The sequence below is a fragment of the Thermobia domestica genome, chromosome 10, assembly GCF_964235325.1.
Source record: "Thermobia domestica chromosome 10, izTheDome1.hap1.1, whole genome shotgun sequence".
Taxonomy (NCBI): Eukaryota; Metazoa; Arthropoda; class Insecta; order Zygentoma; family Lepismatidae; genus Thermobia; species Thermobia domestica.
The window spans coordinates 196,207,401-196,230,254 of NC_137463.1; the positions used below are offsets into that span (position 1 = coordinate 196,207,401).

At 36.5% G+C, this 22,854-nt stretch overlaps 1 protein-coding gene across 2 annotated transcripts in view; it reads right to left on the reverse strand.

The window, feature by feature from the left end:
- Positions 1-21,909, reverse strand: part of LOC145662142 (uncharacterized) — an 80,483-nt gene extending 58,574 nt beyond the window's left edge. Inside the window, exon 1 of one of the 2 annotated variants that reach the window (XM_081727475.1) lies at positions 21,624-21,909. In XM_081727475.1, the coding sequence (XP_081583601.1) occupies positions 21,624-21,644 (21 nt within the window). In that variant the 5' untranslated portion in view covers positions 21,645-21,909. The remainder of the gene's footprint in view (positions 1-21,623) is intronic. The other variant, XM_081727474.1, reaches the window with a different exon arrangement.
- Between the last annotated feature and the right edge of the window lie 945 nt (positions 21,910-22,854).

Below are 22,854 nucleotides of genomic sequence, written 5' to 3' on the forward strand. Positions count from 1 at the left end.
AACGTTAATTTAGTGCAGTGCGATGCATAGGAGAATGACCTTCTTAATACGAATAGCCAGAAGTTTAGTAAAAAGTTTGTAGTGTGAGTTTAGAAGCTGATCGGACAGTAGTCAATAACCCTTGACGGGTTGTCACCTTTGGGTAATAAAATGATAATGCCATCACGATGATGTACAGGTCCACCTTGCAAATGAAAAAGTTGAATAATTCACAGAGTATCGGACCTAGCAATGCATAGAAGCATGTATAAAAGCGATACGTGGTACCATCCTTCCCCGGAGCTACACTTCGTTTAACTTGGGAGAGGATCGTCTGAATTTTAGATAAATTATTGGGCGCAATAAAGAGGTACGGTGTTGAGGAAAAGGGAAGATACTATCCTATCAACTGCAGGTAATGCATACAACTCAGTGTAATATCACTGAAAACGAGCATAGGACACGTATTTAATAGTGAGCGTTTGTCCTACAAATCCAGTGATGTGCGATATAAACTGATTATGATTGAGACGTTAAATACAATGCTACAAAGACGAGAGGTTCAGAGACCGGTCTTTCTCACCAAATTCTCGATGTGAACGCTCAAGGATTGGGAATGTTATATCTGTTTCAATTGGTCCTTATCACGCATGGTTGTGGCCATGGTTGATTTCACACTTCACATAAAATAATATATATATATATAAATTCTTGAATCTCATTTTATATTTTTACGCTGTAATTCTATTTTCGAATGCCATGAAAGAAAGAGCAAATTTGGGGTTTAATATACTGACCCCACAATATATTAATATTGGAATAGGTCGTCCGAACACGCAACCATCATGTCCAACTTGGAGTAAATAAACATTATACGTGGTCAGCAGATAAAAGTTGACTATTTGATTTTCAATAAGTGCGACAATACAATTCTGGAAGTAACGTCGGAAAGTGTAACACTATCTTAATATCTGCATAGTTTGGAAACAGGCTGGGTAAAACCATATTAAACTCTCTGCTTAAGAAACTGACCGGGAGATAATATCTATCCAAGCGCAAACCCAGTCGGGTTGATTTGAAAATGAAATTATGGTTCTTGTGAAAATTAAGGTTCTTGTGTCTGACTTTCAAGCACAAATTCGTATTTAAACGATGAAAAACTTGATAATAATCACTGCTCTGTCTTTCGGAATCATGTGATAGTTGAAGTTTTCAAGAGTAGTATTTCATTGTGTGTAAGGAGTAGCAGTTTAATAACTTCATTAAAAATATTCGTGATTATACGCTGATTTGTACCTGGAGTTCCCTAGACAAAAAAATCATATTCCACCAATAACACATCTAATAGCTCACTCTGACGAGAAAAGGTGTATGTAAGTTTAGCCTTGAGTATCACAATGAAGCGTGCTAATAGAGATTTATTAGGTAGCCTGCGTATAGAACTATTATTTAGTTATGTACGAATGGGAGTTGACACCAGCAAGCATTAAATGAAACACAAGACACGTATCTGCCAGATAATTGTATCATACACAGAAAACTAAGTACTGGATAGTTTCATATACACAATACCAGTAATTCGACGAACATTTGTAAACCTCGTGGTTATACACAAGCAGAAAGAATCCAAAAGTCCATAATGTATGAAGACAAGCGAGAAGCGATACACGAGAACAGCACATATCTAGTGGTGACGAGACGAAGCAAATAAACAAAATAATTCTTGCTAAATTTGGTATTTCACAAGGTCAGACGTCTGTAGATCACTTACACTTTCCCATGTATTCGATTCAAGTTGATTCCCGTGTTATGAAAACTCGACAGTATCAGGAACGTCAGCGGTCAGAAGCACTGCTGGAAGAAGCACTAATTTATTGGAAATGTCATGCCCATTAGGGATAACGTTCCTGAAGTACGACTGTCATGCATGAAGAAAGAGATGAGGGTAGTGTATCTGGGGAAAATATAAGCCTCTGGAACGCGTGTTACCCCTCACGTAAGCCGGTGGAAATTAAGGCCTGCAAAGCTGGTAACGTGGAAGCAGAGGATCTAGTTGATGTGAATTAGGAATATTCTATTGCTGTTCCTAGTGTGTAGCGGAGTTGGAGCTTGTGGAGACTAATAGCACTACCTGACTTAGAGAGTGCAGGCAACTGTGAAAATGAAATGAAATCTTTGAGTTTTACGTTCCACGGTTATGCCGGTTAGACTAAAGGAGACGGTGATGATGAGAAATGAGTGAAATGAAGAAAGTGGGAGGAAACGGGAGTACCCCGAGAAAACCCATGAACACGGTGTTTGTCCACCCCAAAATCCACACGGCGCGAGCTGGGATCGAACCAAGGACCCCAAGCAGCGGATGTGAACGCTCTATCATTGAGCCACCGCGCCCCCTGCAGACAACTGTGGTCTAGAGGTTTGTGTAATTTGATGCAGATTTGTCATGATTGTGCATAGGATTCCCTTCCAAATGCATAGGGTTTGCAGGGCGCCGCCACAGAGGACACTTGAAAATGCTGTACTGTAGAGAACTGCAAACATAACAAGTTCGTAACTGTTCACGATAGGAGACATAGTCTTTGACAGTGTCGAAATGTAACCAAGTGGAAACAAGATTTTTCAACATCATAGAAAATTTCCTGGTCCCATTATAAATACCAGTAGGGAACACTGTTTTTCAGATTTCATGACCAAATCTTTTAGTTTCACAATAATTACATAACACCAGAGACATTTTCTCATTGGGGACTCAAATGGAAGACCCATGATTTTAGCTGTCGAAAGATTGACTTGTGCATCCATAATATACACTTTACTGACAGTCTGGTTAAAAATAGTAAAAGGCAATTTATTAGGAGCCTAGGCATAAACTTATCGTAACTGTCATTGTTTCTCAATTGGACGAACATGCAATATTCTTCCTTGCTTAACTGTAAAGCTCGTTCATCCGAAATTGTACAAGGAAAATGCGCACACAACTATGTGAATAATTCAGCTGGACTGGGGAATATCGTACGGGTAATTTTTGTCAAAGCTACATTTTACATTATTCTTACGAAGTTATGTAGTATCACAGACACTAGAACACGAATAACTAAAAAAAACTATAATGTATTTTTCAGCTAGAGCAGCATATCAAACAAAAATCAAAATAGGTAACCAATTTCAGCACTTCCTGAGTTCAATCACCAACGTCTACTCCCAAGAAAAAACAGTCACGAAGTTCCTGCCATGACCCACTGCATCCCGTCCCAACTTTCAATTCCCTTCTTTGTGTCATAAATATCTTTCATTACTGAAATATATTTAATTTCAAAGCACAACGTCCTCAGTGTTGGAAGACATTCTTAAAACTAACCCAGTGACATTTCTTTAACACGTCATCAACCACTACATACGAAGACGGCTTAGATGTGAAATTGATAACATCCCACAATTAACTTAACAATAAGATGCCATCTCTTCCAAATAAGATATGTAACAAGGACTTTGTATTTTATAATGAAATAGAAGTTTTTCTTCACCTATATATTATGGATCCACAATTTCAAGAGACAAATAAAGTAAATGTGTTTTAATCACTGCTGAATAAGTGAACATCCAAGTTGACAAGGAATAGAAACTTTATGAAAAAAATAATCTAAATAAGGTTTCAGTATTTAAACTTGCAAAACTCAAATACTGGAAGACCATATTTAGCATGCAGGCAGGGCCGGATCCAGGATTTTCCGATGGGGGGTACACCAATAATTACCAGTATATTTGAATTAGACTTGAACTTTTTAGTGCATTTCGGCAACTTGGTGTGAATCAGGAATTGGCCTGGAAATGCTGTGTCTGGTCTCGAAAATCTAACCCGCAACTTTCGAAATGCAAAACCAACACTTTACGAACTGAGCCACAGCCGCTTTGTATTGTTATAATTTCAGTATATACGCGTAGTTAACTTGCTGCTTTAGATCAGGAATTTCGTTAATCATGGACACTTGGAATATGATGGATACTTGTATCGTACAAAATCCTTATGAAAATGCTATTTTCACTGCTGGTTTCTCATTTTAGATAGTGTATATTTACAACGCAGGGGGGTGCACCTGCACCAGTGCACCCCCCTAAATCCGGCCCTCCATGCAGGATATGCGTCAAGAAATACCGGTAGCTCGTGTGATTCCTATCCCTCGATGCATTTATGAGGCAATGCAGAAAGTATTGCTTTTTTTTACTTATGTGAAAGGATAGGAGCCTGACGGACATTATAGTATAACTGTATAAATATACTATAAATTCATCCTTTTATCAGTTAAGCAATACAATCAGTTAATAATTTTCAAAATATCATTCCAATATCTGTAGGAGGAATGAATCAAGGTTGTATGCAGGTCACTTATCGATTGTACTTTGCAGCATCCCAATAATCGGACAACGATTGGAAGATGTTCTTTGAACATTTATGACCAAATGTTCGTTCCCGGCCCTATCGTATCTGTGTCATAAGAAGATGGGTTTTAAATTTCACTTTCAGCTCAAAATGCAATGTACAAAGATGTTTCACGAAAATAAATTTGTACTTTTGTTTATAAAAATGAATGTAGTAGGCATAGCTTTTTCTAAATTTTAGATTTCTTTGAAGTTTGATCTCAGTTAAGTATATAACATATTCGCACAAACTTAGTTTGATTAGCCTAGCGAGCATGTTCCTTTCCCCTAGAATAGTACTTGACTGGAAAGAATGAAGGTTGTTAAATTTATACACAAATCTGTTTTACCAATATAGTAGGTTTAGGATTGTTATTTCTGGAAGTTTAATTCTTTTTTAGCATCAAGGCCTAATGATACGTATATCTACAGCTTAAGTTACAATCCGGATTACCATAATGCCTTCAATGTCTTCCTACTGTTATAAAACCTGAGACCACATGCACCAACGGGGTGTGGGTTAGCTACTAACGTGTAAGCTAGTAGGAGGAGCTTTGTGAATTTACGGATGGAATCATTCTAAAATTTAAGAACATAATATTTGAATTAGATATAATAATAAGAACTGAACGTAACTCTATTTAAAATTGCAAGATAATACGATGTTTAGGAAGTATAATTAAGAAATTCTAGATGAGAAATACTTCAGACCTAAGGTAAAGATTAACACTTGAATTTGTGTGACAAGACTAGGAATAAATTATATGTCATTATGCACAAACAAGTAGACATACTGTGATACCAGGTTTTACTTATTTTTTTTTTTCGATACCTTTGTTGAACCACCTTTCGCTTTCAGAACTGCTCCAATGCAAAGTGGGATGGAGTTATAGAGGTGTTAAATGGTAGGAATTGAAATATTACACCATACTGCGCAAAGTGCATCACTCAGTTTGTGAGGAGATGGACACTGAAATCTGCATCGGATTGCTGTTTGCAAAACCAAACAGAAAAGTTCGATTATGGGTACATCTGGGGAATGTACGGGCTGGTTTATGTGCACATTAACTTCATGCTGATGTTCCTCAAACTAGGCGGAAACAACTTATGCTGTGTGAATGTCTCCTTATTATTCTAGAATATCTGGACCATATGATGCTCATAAACACCTAAAATGGCGACATATATGAAAATGACAACAGGTATGTGACCAGTAAGCATTGGCGTAGGACCCACGGAAAAGCAGGATATTGCCGTCCACAGCATCTCAGAACAGCCGCCATCTTTCACGGTTGGGTGGAGACACTGCTGTTCATGCATTTGTTTCCTTTTTGGCGTCCTCCACAATAGAAGAACAGTCCATGGTTTGAAATAATACATGGATAATGCATGTGATAATATCATTAGCGGTCGTTGTTGCGAGTTGGTGGCATCAATGGCGTAGTACTAAATCATTATGATTCCTTACCTATGCAATCTAACCCCGTATGTTCATATCATGTAACTCACGGCGTATTGTGATTGTCGATATAGGCTTTGAATGCTGCTTGAGTTCCTCCGTCAATTCCACCGCAGTCACACAACAGTTCTAACAATCCACTTTAATGCTCGGGAGACCTACCACTGAGGGTTTTCTTCTGATTACTGTTTTTCTTCCCCAAGTGGTTTCGCCGTGAGTTTGTATGTCGTCATAATCTTGGACACTGTCCCTCGTGATTCCTCGTGATACACCAAATGCATTGGGCTCTTTCGTCACCCTCACATTTCATAAGCTAGCACCAACAATTTGCCTTATTTGGAAATCAGTGAAGTCGTCTATTTTCCACCATCTCCGTCTGTTCACTTCACTGCACACTACCGTTCTACTGCTCTTCTCATAGTATGAAGTTTACTCTAACACACCAACACTAAAATGGTCCTGTCCTCGTCTGACCGTTTCCAATCCAGAATGTTTCCATTAAAGTGATAAATATCTGTCTATTCTCCTAGAACAACACTTCACCAGTGTTTCTTCCAGACATGTTTTTGGGGGAACACTGCCCCCTCCCCGGAGCTCTGGGAGTGCCCCCGGAGGAGACCAAAATAATACTTCTATAATATAATAATGAATAGAATAGCATTAACAGTGTCCCCCGGAATACCAAGTGTGCCCCCTCCCCCAGAACCTTTTTTTTTCTGAAATAACTACTGCACTTAACGACGTAAAATAAGTAAAAGCTCGAAGGAAAAGCTCGTTTAAACTCTATATGTCTATAACACGACAATTTGTTGTACAAACATCTGAGAAAAAAATTGTTATTGCCTTCTGTCGCAATCTCTAAAAAATATTCAACTAATTACACGAGATAGCACATTTCTTGTGTTAGGAATTAGATTTTAGTGATACCACATGCGTTGTGGTTAATTACTGAAATTATTAGTAATGAAAATTAGTAAAAATTTTGGGGGTCTTTTAAAAATTATGTGGTGCAAGAGTTTTTACTGTGTAATATAATTTCGAATTTTAAAAATATATCTTATGGTTCTTATGCTGTATTTTAAAAATTTAAAAGCACGAGTTTCAAAAGCTTAAACTTTGAGGTTTTCAATAATTTTTCGCAACGTACTACTCAACCAATTAGAGCATATTAAGCAAACATTGTTGGTATATTTTGTGATAGACTGTTGATTATTATTCTAATTTCATATGCTAATAAAATTGTTTAGCTCAAAGCTCTAAGTAAATATATTTTATGTCTTTTCAGGTACGTTAAGAGCGATTTAGAGAAAGAGGGTTTTAATATAGCGTTTATTAATTTTAATTTCGTTTATTCCAAAACATGATTGAATTTATAATTATCTCCTTCAACATACAGGGCACTACCATGGGACGCAAATTTCAAATATTGAAAGATTGCTCCTAACTTCCTCCCCTAAAACACACACAAACACACACACACAAAAAAAAAACATGCATTGATATGCGTGAAATAGTTGTAACATTCATCGTTTAAGCTAGGAATAGCCATCCTAGGGACCGGTAACGCCACTGTCCACTGACATAAGATATTCACGATGTTAATATATTAAAAGACTACATTAGTCAAAATCAGGAGCTGGGGCAATTCTCCCCCTGCCATTCCCAAATGACATCTCTATCGGGCCCAATGTATTAGTGGTTCCACGCGAGTATTTCTTAAGTAGCACAAGCTAGGGTAGAAGCGGAAAAGAAAAGGATAAGTTTCACAGATGTTTAAATAGGATATTCAAGATTCTGCACCATCTATTGATGTGTGGTATAATCGTTAGTTCAAATAAACAGTATGAATACAGAACTTTGGTAAGGACATAAAGATGATGCAGGAATCTATGTTCTTCTCTCTCTCTCTATCTATCTCAAATGAAATAAAAAGCATCAAATGCGTTTCACAATTAGACGATATTTTCTAGCGGAATCTGTAATAACACGACCGTGATCTGGTAAAAATCCGAAATGGAGAAAAATATTAAGCTTTACCTGTACATCGAGAGCTACTGTCAGAAGATGCAATTTATTACATGTAAAATGAGTGAAAGGTTGAACTTTTTTATTTTTTTTTCTATAAAGAAACTACAGCAAGATACCGGTACTAATTATGTGTTACCCTTATTTACCTTTATTTGGGAGTGTTGCTCTCAAGCAACACCGCATTCTACTGCGTTATCCGCACGAATTATAACTTCAGTGTTCATTTAATTGTCATTACCTAATATTACTTTCATATGATATTCATATACATGATTTGCGGGTCGCTTCTTTAGATACTTCTAATCTTCGTCAACAGGGGACAGTCAGATTTAGTATTGTAGAAGCTTTATCTCCTACATTTCGCGAAATTTCTTTTTTTATTTTTTCATTTCTCCTTTCTTGCTCTATACGAAAATATTTCAACGAAACTGTGATTACTGAGAGTATTCTTATGATATTTTACCATAATAGGCCAATGTTGCTCAGTAGCTACAGATAAGATCTCATTTATGGCAATGTTGCTTTGAAATAAACACCCTCTATTTTGTAACCAAAGTACAAAAATACATTAAAAATTACGAAATTATGATAAGGAAGACATGGTTCAAACATAAAAGCAAACTGTATATTTTAATAGTAATTCTGTCAGTGCTTGCCAATTAAAGGGTTAAAGAAACTTTTTTTCTGTGAAGATGGAAGAATAAACAATATTCTTCTATTTGATATCTAGATGCGTAAAGAAAACCTTAGATCAAAAGAAGCTTGAATAATTATTATTTTTTCTCCTTCCTTCATCCCTTCAGAGAATCTGAAAAGAAAACCAATAAAATTTTAGAAAAATGAGAAAGGACTTTGAAGAATATGGGATGAAAATAAATGTTAGAAAGACAAAAGCCATGGTGATTGGAACGAAGGGGTCTGTGTCAAATATAAAAGTAGGAGGGGAGAAAATAGAACAAGTGAATAGTTTTCGATATCTGGGTAGTATTCTTAGTAATAACATGAAGTGTGAACGTGAAATAAAAGCAAGGATAGGAATGGCGAAAGAAGCCTTTAGGAGGAAGAAAAGTCTGTTTTGTGGGACCTTGAATAAAGAGTTGAGAAAAAGACTCATAAAATGCTTCGTGTGGAGTGTTGTACTGTATGAGGCGAAAACGTGGACATTACATAAAGGTGACGAAAATCGACTGGAAGCCTTCGAAATGTGGGTGTGGAGAAGAATGGAAAGAATTAGTTGGGTCGAGCGGAAAACGAATGAGAGAGTGTTAGAAATGGTGGGTGAGAAAAGAACACTTTTAGACATTATTAGGAAGAGGAAGAGAAACTGGTTGGGACATTGCCTAGGAAGAGATTGTATCATGAGGGACGTCCTAGAGAGTATGGTGTCGGGAAAGAGAGGGAGGGGGCGAAGGAGATTACAATTAATGGATGATATAAAAACAGAAGGGTCATACGCGAAGACGAAGAGGTTAGCTGAGGACCGTGAAGCATGGAAGCTTCTCAGCTGCGACAAGTGACCTGCCAATAAAGGCAGAATACCTATGATGATGATGATGATGACATCCCTTCAGAATAGACCAAAATTCGTTCAAGGGGTTAATATTTAGGCATATTCGCATTTGGTGAGTAATACAATAAATGAATAAACTGTTATAAAGACCATTGTTGCTAAAATGTTGACGTAAAAAGTTGCTAAGTGAGAGATACAAGCACTGCAATTTGGGGTAAAAAGTCGATTAAAATTGGAGTTGTAATGTTTTGACATAATTAACACTATAAAATAGGCCACTTACGTTATACGATTTAAACAAAATGTATAAATAAGTCCACAAATATTAAAAAGAATCTAACACTCACTTTACTCTAACTCACGCTTCTAAAGTTACTACTATCTGTAGTACTGTTTTATTTGTGCTTTGCAATGGAGGCTCTGCAAACTAGAAATTGAGGTTTGGAATTCAGATGTTCCAAGTAGATAGCGTGAACTAAACAGACTTGTTATCAGAAAAATGCATTTTAAACTTTCGTCATAAGGGCTAAATAAACATAACTTTCCTCTATCAATTAGTTATTAATATTGTTGTTAAAATTTCTGTTATTATTATCATTACTTTGGGTATAGCTGTACCTAAGTGGTAAAATACGACCTGATGTTGAGTTCATCTATACTATCAAGAACACCTCAATTCTTCTCCATTGGAAGATAAAGAGTACTAGAGAACGAAGCAGGATTGTATGCACTGAGAAAAAAAAAAGTTGTAGGTGGCGTACTTAAAAAGATAGGTTACATGCGTAATTCCTGTAGTTTTTGGACTTAACGTACAGCAGACGTATAACTGAAAATGCATGTTTTATAATACTTTCTGTATAAGTGTTCCATCTATACGCACTTTCTGTATGAAACAATGTAGGCGGTCAGGATCTCACATACAAATGGACGTATATAACATATAGCTGACGAAGGTAACATAAGTTCATGTATGTAATATACGGAAAACTGTTAGATGCTAGACATCCTGCAACGGCATGATGTAACACCTAAGGGCAGTGCCTATGTAGCATATGAATAACGTATGCTCCGTACTGATTTATATAGTAAGCAAGAGGATACCGTATATTTGTACAATATACCGCTGTCCGGAGAACAGATTTTTCTCTGTGTGGTCTGGCACAGCTAAACAATTCGTTGTCGCTTGTGCTGATTAAAACAGAGAAGAAATAAAGAACAAAGGACAAATTGTTCGTCACAGAAATGTCGCTAGACTTGTTAGTCGCTAAATTGTCATTTAAAAAATAATTTTAAAAAACCTAGCCAATCAGGAAAATTACTTTTTATCGCTATCTTCAAAGTTGAATCCCCTAGATTTAGCGACTTTTCACCCAAATTGGCAACACTGATAAAGATAGTAAAGAGGATCATGGGAGACTCACATTATCCATATATGCGGTTTGGATGGCCAACCGTTACAGTCACCGTTACTTATAGAAATGTTAATTGATTGATTCCATTAACGAACTCGGCAGGAATAATGAATCTTGCTGTATATTGCAGAAAACAAATCAAAAATACACTTTCCCTCAAGAGTTATTTTGCTGAGTAACGAACGAAAGGACTAATATTACAATCTTATAAAGCCAACTAGCATGATCCTAATTGGTCGATTCTTGTAGTAATTAACGGAAATTACAGATTTTTAACTTAAAATTTATAACTACATGAAGAGTCACATTAAATTATTCTCAAATTTTATCATGTACCGGTATTTATGTATTTAAATCCTATCCTAACTACGTATATATAAAATTACATGAACTGACATAAAATAAAGGGGTACTTCCGGTTATCATTGAGAAAGTTGAAATTTGGCATGCTTGTAGCTTTCCGGGATTAACTCACGGCAAAATTTCCAAAAGTAAATATTTTTAATTTTTAGGGGGTCTAAAGGGGAATGAAAAAAATTCCCATCTTGTTTAAACAGATCTTTTTTTGGACCTTTAATCTCATATTTTAGGTACTTGGAATTGGAATAAAAGCTTGAAATTTGGTATGTTGTATGTTTTCTATACTGTTATTTAACAAAATTACTACACATAAAAATTTTCAACTTTAAAGTGGATTTATAGGGAACTGAAAAATCTTTCCCGTGTTATTTATATAGGACATCTTCTACACCCCAAAATGTTTAAGCATTTCCGGCAGATTCAAAACGATGACATTTGGCATGATTGTAGACTGCCGTAACTAATCCACAAGAAAATTGCCAAAAGTGAATAGTTTTAATTTTTAAGAGGGTCTAAAGGGGGGATGAAGAAATTCCCATGCTATTTAAAAGGACGTTTTCTTGGAACACAAAATTTTGTCCCTTAGGTAGCTGAAATAGTAAAACAATCTTGAAATTCCGAAGAATTGTGGGTTTAAGAGGTACTAGGCCGTAGACCGAGCAAAGTTTGGGGTCTGGGGTAACCCCCAGATAGCCAAAGGCTAGGTCATAAATAAAAGTCATAATGGTAAATTCTTTTATACTATTTTTACGAAAGACAAACAGAGAAACATTAGGGCTATGCAAATTTCAAATCGAACTTATCTATGCAAAAAGAAAAATCATTGAATTATAATTAAATTTTACATTCATACTAGCAAATGACTCCGTGTTACCGAGAACAATATTTTACATACACCCCAATAAACACAAAAATGACTGAACTTTGAGTCAAGCAAAGCAAATTGATTCCTAATATCAAATTTTAGTTTCGATGATAGTTTTATGAGGAATTAATTTGTTTGGTTCGGTATAGATTTAAAAATTGGTTGGGGACACAGAGAATTTATCTCTGGTTTGGGTCCCAGGTTCGATCCATGCCCGAGTAAGTTTGTAGCAAGACGACATCGTGCCCGTGGGTTTTTTCGGGCAGTTCCGTTTCCTCCCACATTCTCATTCCACCAATTATTCCATCATCATCATCTCCCTTATTCTAAAGGGCATAATCTTGAGACGTTAAACTGAAAGATTTCCTTTTTCAAAAATAGTTATAAAATTATTGTAATAAAACGGAAGTACCCCTAGAAAAACCACGGACACGATGTTGTCACTTAAAACTTACTTAGCCGGGATCTAACCAGGAACCTCGCGCATGAAAGAAAAGAGCCCTACTATGGAGCCACCGCGCCTGCACCAACGAATTCAGGATAGCTCCCTGATGTTATATATATATATACAGAGTCTTCCAAAAGTCCTGCAAAAAAAAGTAGAAAGCTGTAACTTTGAAAGTACTACTTACAATCTTGTATTTTGTTAGTAATGTTTAGTGGAAATGTTAAGAATTTGGTGGCAACAATGAGCGGATGTAAACGTTGACGTCATAACCGCACATAACGTGACAAAGATGGCGTCTACTCAAGAGAAAGCGCAGTGTATGGCGTGGTTTTGCGAGTTAAAATCTAGTGTTTTGGTGAGAAGAAAATTCCGACAAAAATATCAGAAACAACCACCTGCAGGTTCAAGTATAAAGAGATGGTACGATAAGTTCCTAGCTATCGGAAGTGTCTAGGACTTGCCTCGTAGCGGAAGGCCAACAACCAGTGCTGATGTGATTCAGTCCGTGCAGGAAAGCGTGTTGCGAAGTCCAAAGAAATCGTTGAAACTCAGATCCTTGGAGCTGCGAGTGCCAATGAAAACGCTACACAATATCGTTCGCAAGAAAATAAAGGCAAAGCCTTACAAGTTGAAACTTGTACAGGATTTGATGGAAGAAGACTGTAACATAAGAAGTGAGTTTTGTGAAATGCCATTCTTGGATTCCCGAAAAGATTTCAGCAATGTTTGGACGTAAATGGTGCTCAGCTGGAAGTTTGGCGTTGAAAAAGTGCTTGGAAACAAAATTTCAGACTTTCTTACAGGTTCACTAAAAGTTTTGTACAAATACAATAAATGGTTACAAACTTACAGCTTTTTACTTTTTTGCAGGACTTTTGGAAGACCCTGTATATATAGCAAATGATATACCAGATTTGTTTTATTTTACTTTTTTTGTATACAATGTCGTGCAGAGGAAAGTAGAACAATCTGGAATACTGTTTTAATTTTTAATTATATAAAGTACATTTTATAACTTACAATAATTAGTCCAAAGCTAAAATATGCTGTAATGTATGAGCTTTAAGAAAAAAAAAAATAGTTCAGAAGCTACACATGTTACATTGTCTGAGTTTGACAAGAATTTTCAAAAAATGGATAATTGGAGGTCTTGCAAAAGTGTAGAATAATGCCATATTATCTTGCACCTGCTACAAATAACTGTTGCCATTACAATGTATATGTTTATAAATACTGAAATTGAAAATGGAAGAAAATGAAAAATCGAACTTCTGTGTTCTTTTGAGTTTACATCAAGATACATAAATGATGTCTTTTCATTGCAGTATTAATGTCACACCCTTTGTAGCGTGCCGTAGTCAAGATCCGAAGGTTATCATCGGTTTCTGATTAGATTTACAAAGGACTACCAAAAAATCTTTAAAATAATTTCCTTTTGATAAATTGTGCGTAGCTATATCGTTATATGAGAACATGAGTAAAGATACATATAGAGGGTGTTTCAAAACAACACCGACAACGTTTAGGAGGTGATTCCCGAAACAAAGGTAAGGTGAGAAAGATAGACCAACCTGGATGTAGAAATAGCTTGTTTCAGCGCTTGACCAGCAGAAAATTTGTCGGAAAAATGAAAAATAACAGCCATAACTCAAGAACAAAATATCGGATTGAAGTCGGATAAAAAGCAATGTTCTCTATTTTTTGTCATTAACTCTATTAACGCACAATTGAACTTAGCACAGAGGCGGCGCAAGGGTGACCCTCAAAGAAACTGAAGAATTTCTTTTGTATTTTGTCAAACATTGAATGAGAAAAAAGAAACATCAATAAACACAATTCAAAAAATCAGAGGTTCACATATTTGATTGATCTACTTTGTCTGGGTTGAGATTAAGATCTAGGAGGAAGAACTGTCCCTCCGACGTATACATTCTCTGTGTGTATAACTTCCCAGTTACGAAAAATATTGAAATACTTATGATGCGTGGGAACTCACACCTTTGTAAATGTAATTATAAGGAAGTTCTTGTACTTCACGAACAATCTACCTTATTCAAATCCTTACCAGCCCCCGCCAAGTGAACTTTGTGGTGGACAAACACCGTGTGCGTGGGTTTTCTCGGGGTTCTCCCGTTTCCTCCCACTTTCTTCATTCCACCATTTCATTCATTAATCATCATGACCGTCTCCTTTAGCCTAACCGACATAATCGTGGGACGTAAAACTCAAAGATTTCATTTTCAAATCCTTACTTCTCTCTCTCTCTATCTGTTTTTTAATTATTTTTTTTTTTAATGAGAATCTAATTTTGGTGTTTTAACATTCCTGAATTAATGCGCTATTGAACATCCTATTATACATGTTTACCTTCACTATTAGATGGCTGTCTTTTCTCCTCTTACTCTTGAAATTCCCTTGGTTGAAATTTCATAGCCACGTTTCTTTCCTGGCGGCCTTTTATTAAATACATTTTGTCCAAATACGTTTGTGATGTCGTGAATTATGAAAAAAAAATACGAATCAGCAATAACGTCAGGAGAAAGAGAGAGGAGGGCAAATGCCCTTAGCTCGTTGACAACGCCTACCTTGAAACCTGTAGAAATGTATTGTAATGTAGGTCAAGTAATATAAAACTTCCCTTTTCGATATAGATATAAAAATTTTGCTGCTCCTAAGTTTTCCTAACTCTTTCCTTTGCCCCTAAAATAAATTTTAGCTGGTTTTGTCGCTATGAAGAATCCTTCAGTGAGTTCCGGAATCCATTTTTTTTTTCGAATGTAAAGCATTTTTCACTGAATGTTTTAGAAATTAAGATACAGTTATTATGATTCAATAAGGCAGTTTATACAAGTTATTTTACTATTGTTGACTATGAGGTATTGCAGAATTGATCTTTAAAACACATATCGTAACCTGTCAAATAATTCACATCGTAACCTGGAATACTTTGATACGAAAGGCGCCAAGTAAATATTCTCAAATATGTTAAACTTTATCTTTATGAGTTGAAGTTACGTCTAGAATTCCTCGACACAGTCCTCTGTTACTACAACGTGACTTTGCCATTTGGTTATAAGCCGCTTTACTTCGACATCGTAAAATTCTATTTTCCTGACCCTTCACCATTAGGAAACTGCCTGAATCATGTAGTTATCCGTAATACGACTAATAACGCTTAAGACTTAAAAAACAAGTCTACTTGATCTCTTTATACGCTGTTCATTCAATTGCATTCTCTTACAATTAATCTAGACCAGAAGTTCTCAGTCTCTTGAACACTAATGTCCTCCTTTCCCCTAAACGTATGAAGTCCATGTTCTTTTTAAACAATAAAAATGATAAAATGGATTAAAAACCACTTTAACGACAACCTACCAACAATCTGTCCGCGATCGCTGAAGGGACGCGTTCCTCAGTTGGGAATAAATGATCCAAGAAATGTTAATACCATTTCTAGCCAAGAAACCTATAAATTTTTCACGTTTTTGTGCATTGATTTATCATACATAAAATTTACTTGACTGATTAATTTATCAGAATAATAGTTTTTCCTCGAAAATGGGAGCATAATGGCTCAAGGGTAGAGTTCACATTTGGTGAGAGGGGGGTCCTTTTTCTATTTCAGATCATGAAAGTTTATACTAGACAACATCATGTCCGTGAGCTTACACAGGTTTTCCAGTTTTCTCATGCATTCTCATTTAATGAATTATTTTCACCATAATTAGAGCCTGTCTATTCCACCTGTACCCTCGGAAACTATGCGAGCTATGCTTCGGCCCCCACCACCGCCGCCCTCTGGTGGATGAAACCCTCCCTTTGCGTAGCGGAAACAAGTGAATGACCTCGGCTGTGTTGCCAATTTGTCATTCAGTCGTTTGGTCTTGACGAGTGAAGATAGGCTATATAAAGTGGCTGACAAGACAAGAGCATTGTGAAGTCCGTGATTCATTGTGGCAACGCTTCCGCACCCAACAATTGAAAGATCTCGGTCGCAGCAACTTATCCCTCCTCTTTTGAGGGAGGTACAGGAAGTCACATATCGACAGCAACGCCAGCAAGGGCACAGTTCGAACAGAAAGAACCTAGTTGTCATTTATTATTCGTCTTCATTAGCCTGAAAGACAACCATGAGACCTTAAAAATTTAGTTTCATTTCATTTATCCAGGGAGTTTATTCTGTACTGACTAGTGAGACAAAGTACATCAAACATGTGTATCTGCATCTTTCGAATTCTAACATTTTTTCTTTCTAACTTGAACGAGATACTATGATTGTTTTTCGCAGAGACAAAAGTGAATCTGAAAAGGTAGGGGGACGCATGACGTCACACCGTCCTTCTTGCCATCTTTGCGAATTGTAATTTTCTAGGAAGTCGGACACGCCATAGATATTGTTTAGAAGTGGGAAAACGACTCCACCCGCGTTCTTTATCAGTTTTACCCTTGTTGTTCGTTGAAATATTATACTTGGTTGTTATTGTTTCATTCAACTTTGATTTTAAAAACATACCCTCTGTAATCTCAAGTTTCTTTGGGAATCACCCTTGAGCCGCTCCTGTACTACGTTCAATTGTGCATTAAGGGAATCCATAATTAAACACTTAATAGACATTTTCTTTTACCTGACTTTCATTCGACATTTTGTTCTCAAGTTATGACTGTCTTTGCTGTTTTTCTCTCTCTCTTTTTTTTTCTTTTTTGACAAATTTTCCGTCGGTCATAGCGCCGAAAGAAAGCATTTCTACAGGAAGGTTGGTCCATACTTTACATCTTATCTTGGTGTCAGGAATTACCTCCAAAACGTTGTCGGTGTTGTTTTGAAACATTCTGTATATAAACGAGTCGACATGAAAAATGTCGTTTTTTTTTCTACTTCGTAAGCAAGGTATAATCAATATTGTATGAGATATAAGATGAATGTAGCACCTGTAGATAATTGCGGAACTGTCTCTTACAGAGCCTGAAGCAAGTAGAAAGCTGAAAAATCGTGTAGTTTCCGAAATATTTTATCGTTTTAGTTTATGTATTCAGGTCAGATGATACCTTCTTAATAAACTAGATAATAAGATCAACTTGCTTAACAGAACAGAGAGAGAGAATTCCTCCAAATTGAAGAGAGTATGTAGTGATACGTGTATTGGCTGAAAGGAGGCAAAATTATGTGCAGTAATTATGGAGAAATATTCCTACTGCCAATATGTTCCAAAATCTTGTATAATAATTTTCAAACGCTATCAACCTCTAATCAAGACGACATAATTGGGAGCATTAGTACCGCTTCCGCAGGTTTCATGTCTATTCCGTAGCGTACGTTTGGTGTGGATTTTACCTTGTTTTGCATAAAGGAACATGCTGTCGTCCGCATCTGTTGAAAAGAACAAAAAAAAAAAAAAAAAAAAATCAAGTGAATTTCGTACCATGCAGAATAATTAAGAATGTCAAACAGAACCTGTAAATTATAAAAGTAATCACCTTTCACTTTCTCTCCCACGGCAGACATTTTATACAATTTATTACCCTGTATACGGTATTTTTTTTTCACTGTCTTTCATTCCCATCCAGAGATGGGCGGGCCCTAGAAGGTTATGCCTTCTCTTGGCCGGAGGTGTGGAAGACTGGAGATGAAAGTGAAGTTAGTTCGAAACAGGATATACTTTAATGTGAGTGAATTTGTATGCGCTTTTTACGACAAATGAGTAAGAAAATATAGCCGGTGTGATTATTGAATAATGGTGTCAGCGGATTATGGATGCGAGAAATCTAATTCGGATAGATGTAGGGGTGGCGCTGATATATGAGTCGAGCAGGATTGTAATCGGCACTATCAGTTGCTCGTTCGTAGATTGCTAAAAGATGGTCCACCGGTGGGTAAGCTCTGCGTGGGCGTGTGGGAGTTTGGTCCAGTAATTCAGCTATGATGGGATGATTGGCTGTTATGTGACCCATAATATATCGAGTGCGAAGGTGGTAGATGTGCGCTAAGAGTAGAATCATAGTAGTATGGCTATAGACAACGGCTGTGGGTGTTCTGGCTGGTATGGAATAGGCGATGCGAATAGCTCGGCGTTCCAGAACTTGGAGGCGGTCATAAAAGTGTTTATTTGCAGAGAGCCAAGCCACATGTCCGTAGGTAAGAGCGGGACGGACGAAGACCTTATAGGTATATAACAAGAGCGCCGAATTATATATACTGTATAAAAACCTATATAAATATATGTAACTTTGTCGAGATCGTAATACGGAAAATTATGGATGCGTTGAAATATCCAATGCTTCTGATAAAGTGGATACTTTTAAATATCTAGGATCAATATTAACAGACGAAAAACATATTCACGAAGAAATTAAATGTCAACTGAAAGCAGGGAATTCGTGTTATTATTCAGTTCAAAATCTCTTGTCGTCGCGAATTCTGTCGAGGAATTTGAAGTTTAAAATATATAAAACGATAATCATGACTATTGTTCAATATGGCTGCGAAATATGGTCGCTTACTCTGAAGGAAGAACGTAGACTGAACGTATTTGAGAACAAGATCCTGAGACGAATATTCGGACCCAAGAGGAATGGGAACGGAGAATGGCAGAAACTCCATAACGAGGAACTACATAATTTATACGTTTACCGAAACATTTTTAGGGTTATCAAATCTAGAAGACTCAGATTAGATGGGCAGGCTATGTAGCCAGGATGGAAGAAAGTAAGAGCGCTTTTAAAGTTTTAACTGTAAGACCAATCGGAAAACGACCATTAGGAAGACCTAAACGCAGATAGGAGGACAATATTAAGATGGATCTTGCGGAGATAGGAATACAAAGTAGAAACTGGATCCAGTTGGCTAAGATAGAAGTCAGTGGAAAGCTTTTGTAAACGCGGCATTGAACCTACGGTTTCCAGAGGCCATAGTGTTCTAGTTATATACTCTACAAAATATTCTTCATAGTCTTCAATTCTATGAAAAGAAACTATTTTTTTCTATTAATCCTTATATGAATATAAGATCAACAGAAATTTAATTAATACTACACTGAGAGGGGGAAAAGGCAAAATTTTAGTCTTAAAAAATCCAGAGGCAAAATTCAGCAGAATTTTGTATCATACAGGAAGTATTCCGTACGGGGCTACGTACAAGTTTCTTGATTAGCCGATGGTGATCTGTACAGCTTTCAAATAGTCGGAAATCATATGTGTCCTCCGTCGGCACGCGTAGGCTACAGGAAGTCACAATTATGTACTTTAATAAAGATTATCTGGTTGTGTTCGGATACTGCACAGACCCATTCTTGTGTACGATCTAAATTTTCTTTCTGGTCGCAAATTAACATACATAGAAAAGAACTGAGTACGTAACAGCATTTAGAAAATTTGTTCGGAACATGCGTAGAAAACATAAAGAGTACACGTACGCACCATTTTGGATGATGTAGCTGTAACGCAGCATAGAAAACCTTCACCACAATACAGACTGCAGCTCTGCCGTTTCAAGGTCAGCGCCAAGAATTCCCCTTATAGTCGGAATCTACGGGTTTTGTTTCTGAACAAGGACGCCAATCCCGGGGGGCCCGGGCCCCCACAAAGCAATTTATGAATATACAATATTTGGCATAATTTGAATGCAATTTGTATTAAAATCCTCATATATATACCTTCTGCACCTGAATGGGCCCCCCAAATCTACAGAGAAATCAGCGCCCTTGCTCGTGAAATAGCTCGATTTTCCTCTTCGTGTACTTGTATTAATATGTGCTCAGATATTTTTTTTAAATATAAATTTGCTGGAGGGAACAACTCATTTTAATGGACTAAAAAGGGGCAAAAGTAGCCCGATGTTACTAATTATCCGTAAGTTCCGACACTAACTCTTCAGTGCTTCATGTTCACAATGACATTACGAAAGAAAAAAGAACACTACAATACTGCACTTTTAGGATTTAGGATTTGGATTTCTGGGCTTTCGGCATCTAAAGCCATTTAGCCCTTCACTATTTGAGGGATGACGTCCCTCGACGAGCACATAATCCGGGGAAAGGGAAGGAAGAAAGGATTGGGGAAGGAAGGAAGCGGCCTGGGACCTATAAGTTAGGTACCATCCCGGCATTTGCCTGGTGTGAATGAGGAAAACCCAGGAAAACCGCATTCAGGGTGGCTGGCCTGAAAAAGCTGTTACACTTTTTCGACCGAGTGACCCCACCGGGAATCGAACCCGAATACTTCACTTTTAATCAAGTTATCTGAAAGTGTACAAAACCTAGTAACAATGTAAATATGTAATATAATACCAGCGAAATTCAAGCTTTGAAGTTTAAAATTAGGACTTTCAAACCAAATCGGATGCTCCAGATGTGGTTCGTTGCTTCCGAAGTCCATGAGATCTATGTCCGTAAAACTATGCAGTGGTGGATCCAGTCCGGGGCTGGGGGAGGGCCTAGGACCCCAGATTTTTGAATGAAAAAATAATCTGTTATTGACACACAATCATAGTCAACGTCTTGCGAATAAAATCAGAAAAATAAACACACTGCTGAATAAGACTGCACTTATTTAATATAATGCGTGTAAACTTGTAAATGTGTTTTTATATTAAAGAAGTGCAGTCTTGTTCAGCAGTGTGTTTATTTTTCTAATCTGTTATTATTTATCTATTTTTTAAGTGTATAGTAAAGTCGTAATATACCTATCATAATCTGGGTTCTGACCGCCCTCCCCCGTTTATACCCTCTAGAATCGCCACTGAAACCAAGGAATGAATGTGTTGTTCGTAACACATTCCGATTATTATCCTCTTTAAAAAAAAAAAAAAAAAAAGTTAGTGAAACGCTGGATTAAGTAACCCTAGAATTGATAAATTAATAGCTATATAAATACATTTTCCTTATTCTCTACTTTTTTCTCTATTGTATTTTATTTCTTTAAATCTTTCAGAAACCAGAAATATTTACGTCGCACAAAAATGATTACAACAAAATGTTGCAATAGTACAAAAAAATATATTGATTTGCAAAATTAAAATTTATATTTTGTTGTTGAGTGTAAAGTAAAATTTCCACCTGTAAATTACGTTATTGATGAAATTATTCAATAGCCGAAAGTGTAATCTATATGATTTTGATCTCTCTCTCATAGAATATGATTTATTAACATACCTGAATGCACGTTGACACCATCTTTTGACAGGAAAGAGTGAAGATCTTGCAATGCTTGTTTCGTCCAATATCCGAAAACGAACTACAACATAAATATTTGCATCCGGTTTTTCCCTTTCAGAAAATCGTGAAATTTTTTTCTTATATATGTATATATATGTTCACAGAGTTACTGACTCGATTGCTTAAGATAAACAAACGGTTGCCTTGTGACTGTCTTCTCACAGGAATATGGCTGATCGACTTTGGAAACAACCTTTTTCATCAAAAATAATATTTACAACAGAATTTTTTATGTTCAAATCTACGGTATGGTTCTATGGCTTTGTGACGTAAACTCGTGGAAAGAAATCAGCAAAATATAAGAAGTAAGTCTTTTATTAGAATGTCATTGTTCTACAATGATCTTGTCGAAATCGTTTCACTTCTTTGTGTACTTTTTGATTTGTTGTTGACAACAAAATTATAGGTCTACCGCATCTAATTTTAGTTATCTGTCCGGAAGTAAATATGAAAAAGTTAAACCTCCAACGATGTAGAAGACATAATAACAGTATATAAAATATTTTTATTTCATTCAAAGGCTAAAGCAATTACAATTTATGAATACCATATTTTATGCAATAACTGTACAGCTATAATAATCTTCTGGAATTTTTGATTGAGGGAAAATATAAACTTTCACTTTCTAAAGAAGGGAGATGGTAGATGAGGTACCTATATCACAATATACAAGTAGTATTTACTATATGAAGTAATTTATTTGTTTTTGAAAATACAATAACTACTGAACTAATTGAACTAACAGTATCTACTGAACTAATTGAACTAACAGTAACTACTGAACTAATTGAACAGTAACTACTGAACTAATTGAAATGATACTTGACATAGTAATTAACCTTAGGGTTCCCAAGTACCATATGGTACTAAAATAATTAAAATATATATCCTGAGGGAGTAGCGGGGAGTCATAAATTAGTGGTGACATGAAAACAGCCGATATTAGTGTTCAGTTCATAGCTTTAGGGGCATTGAGACGAATGGTGACAATCTCGATGCAGTTGAAGTCAAAATCCACGCCCTATCGCATGGGAGATTAGAGTTGGGTGGAAAGGGTAACATGCAAAAATGATTGAAGGCGACTTATATTAATGTCCAGTCCATAGCTTTTGGGGACGCCGAGGTGAATAGACTCGTTGCTGTTTAAGTCCAAATCGCCCTCACTCGG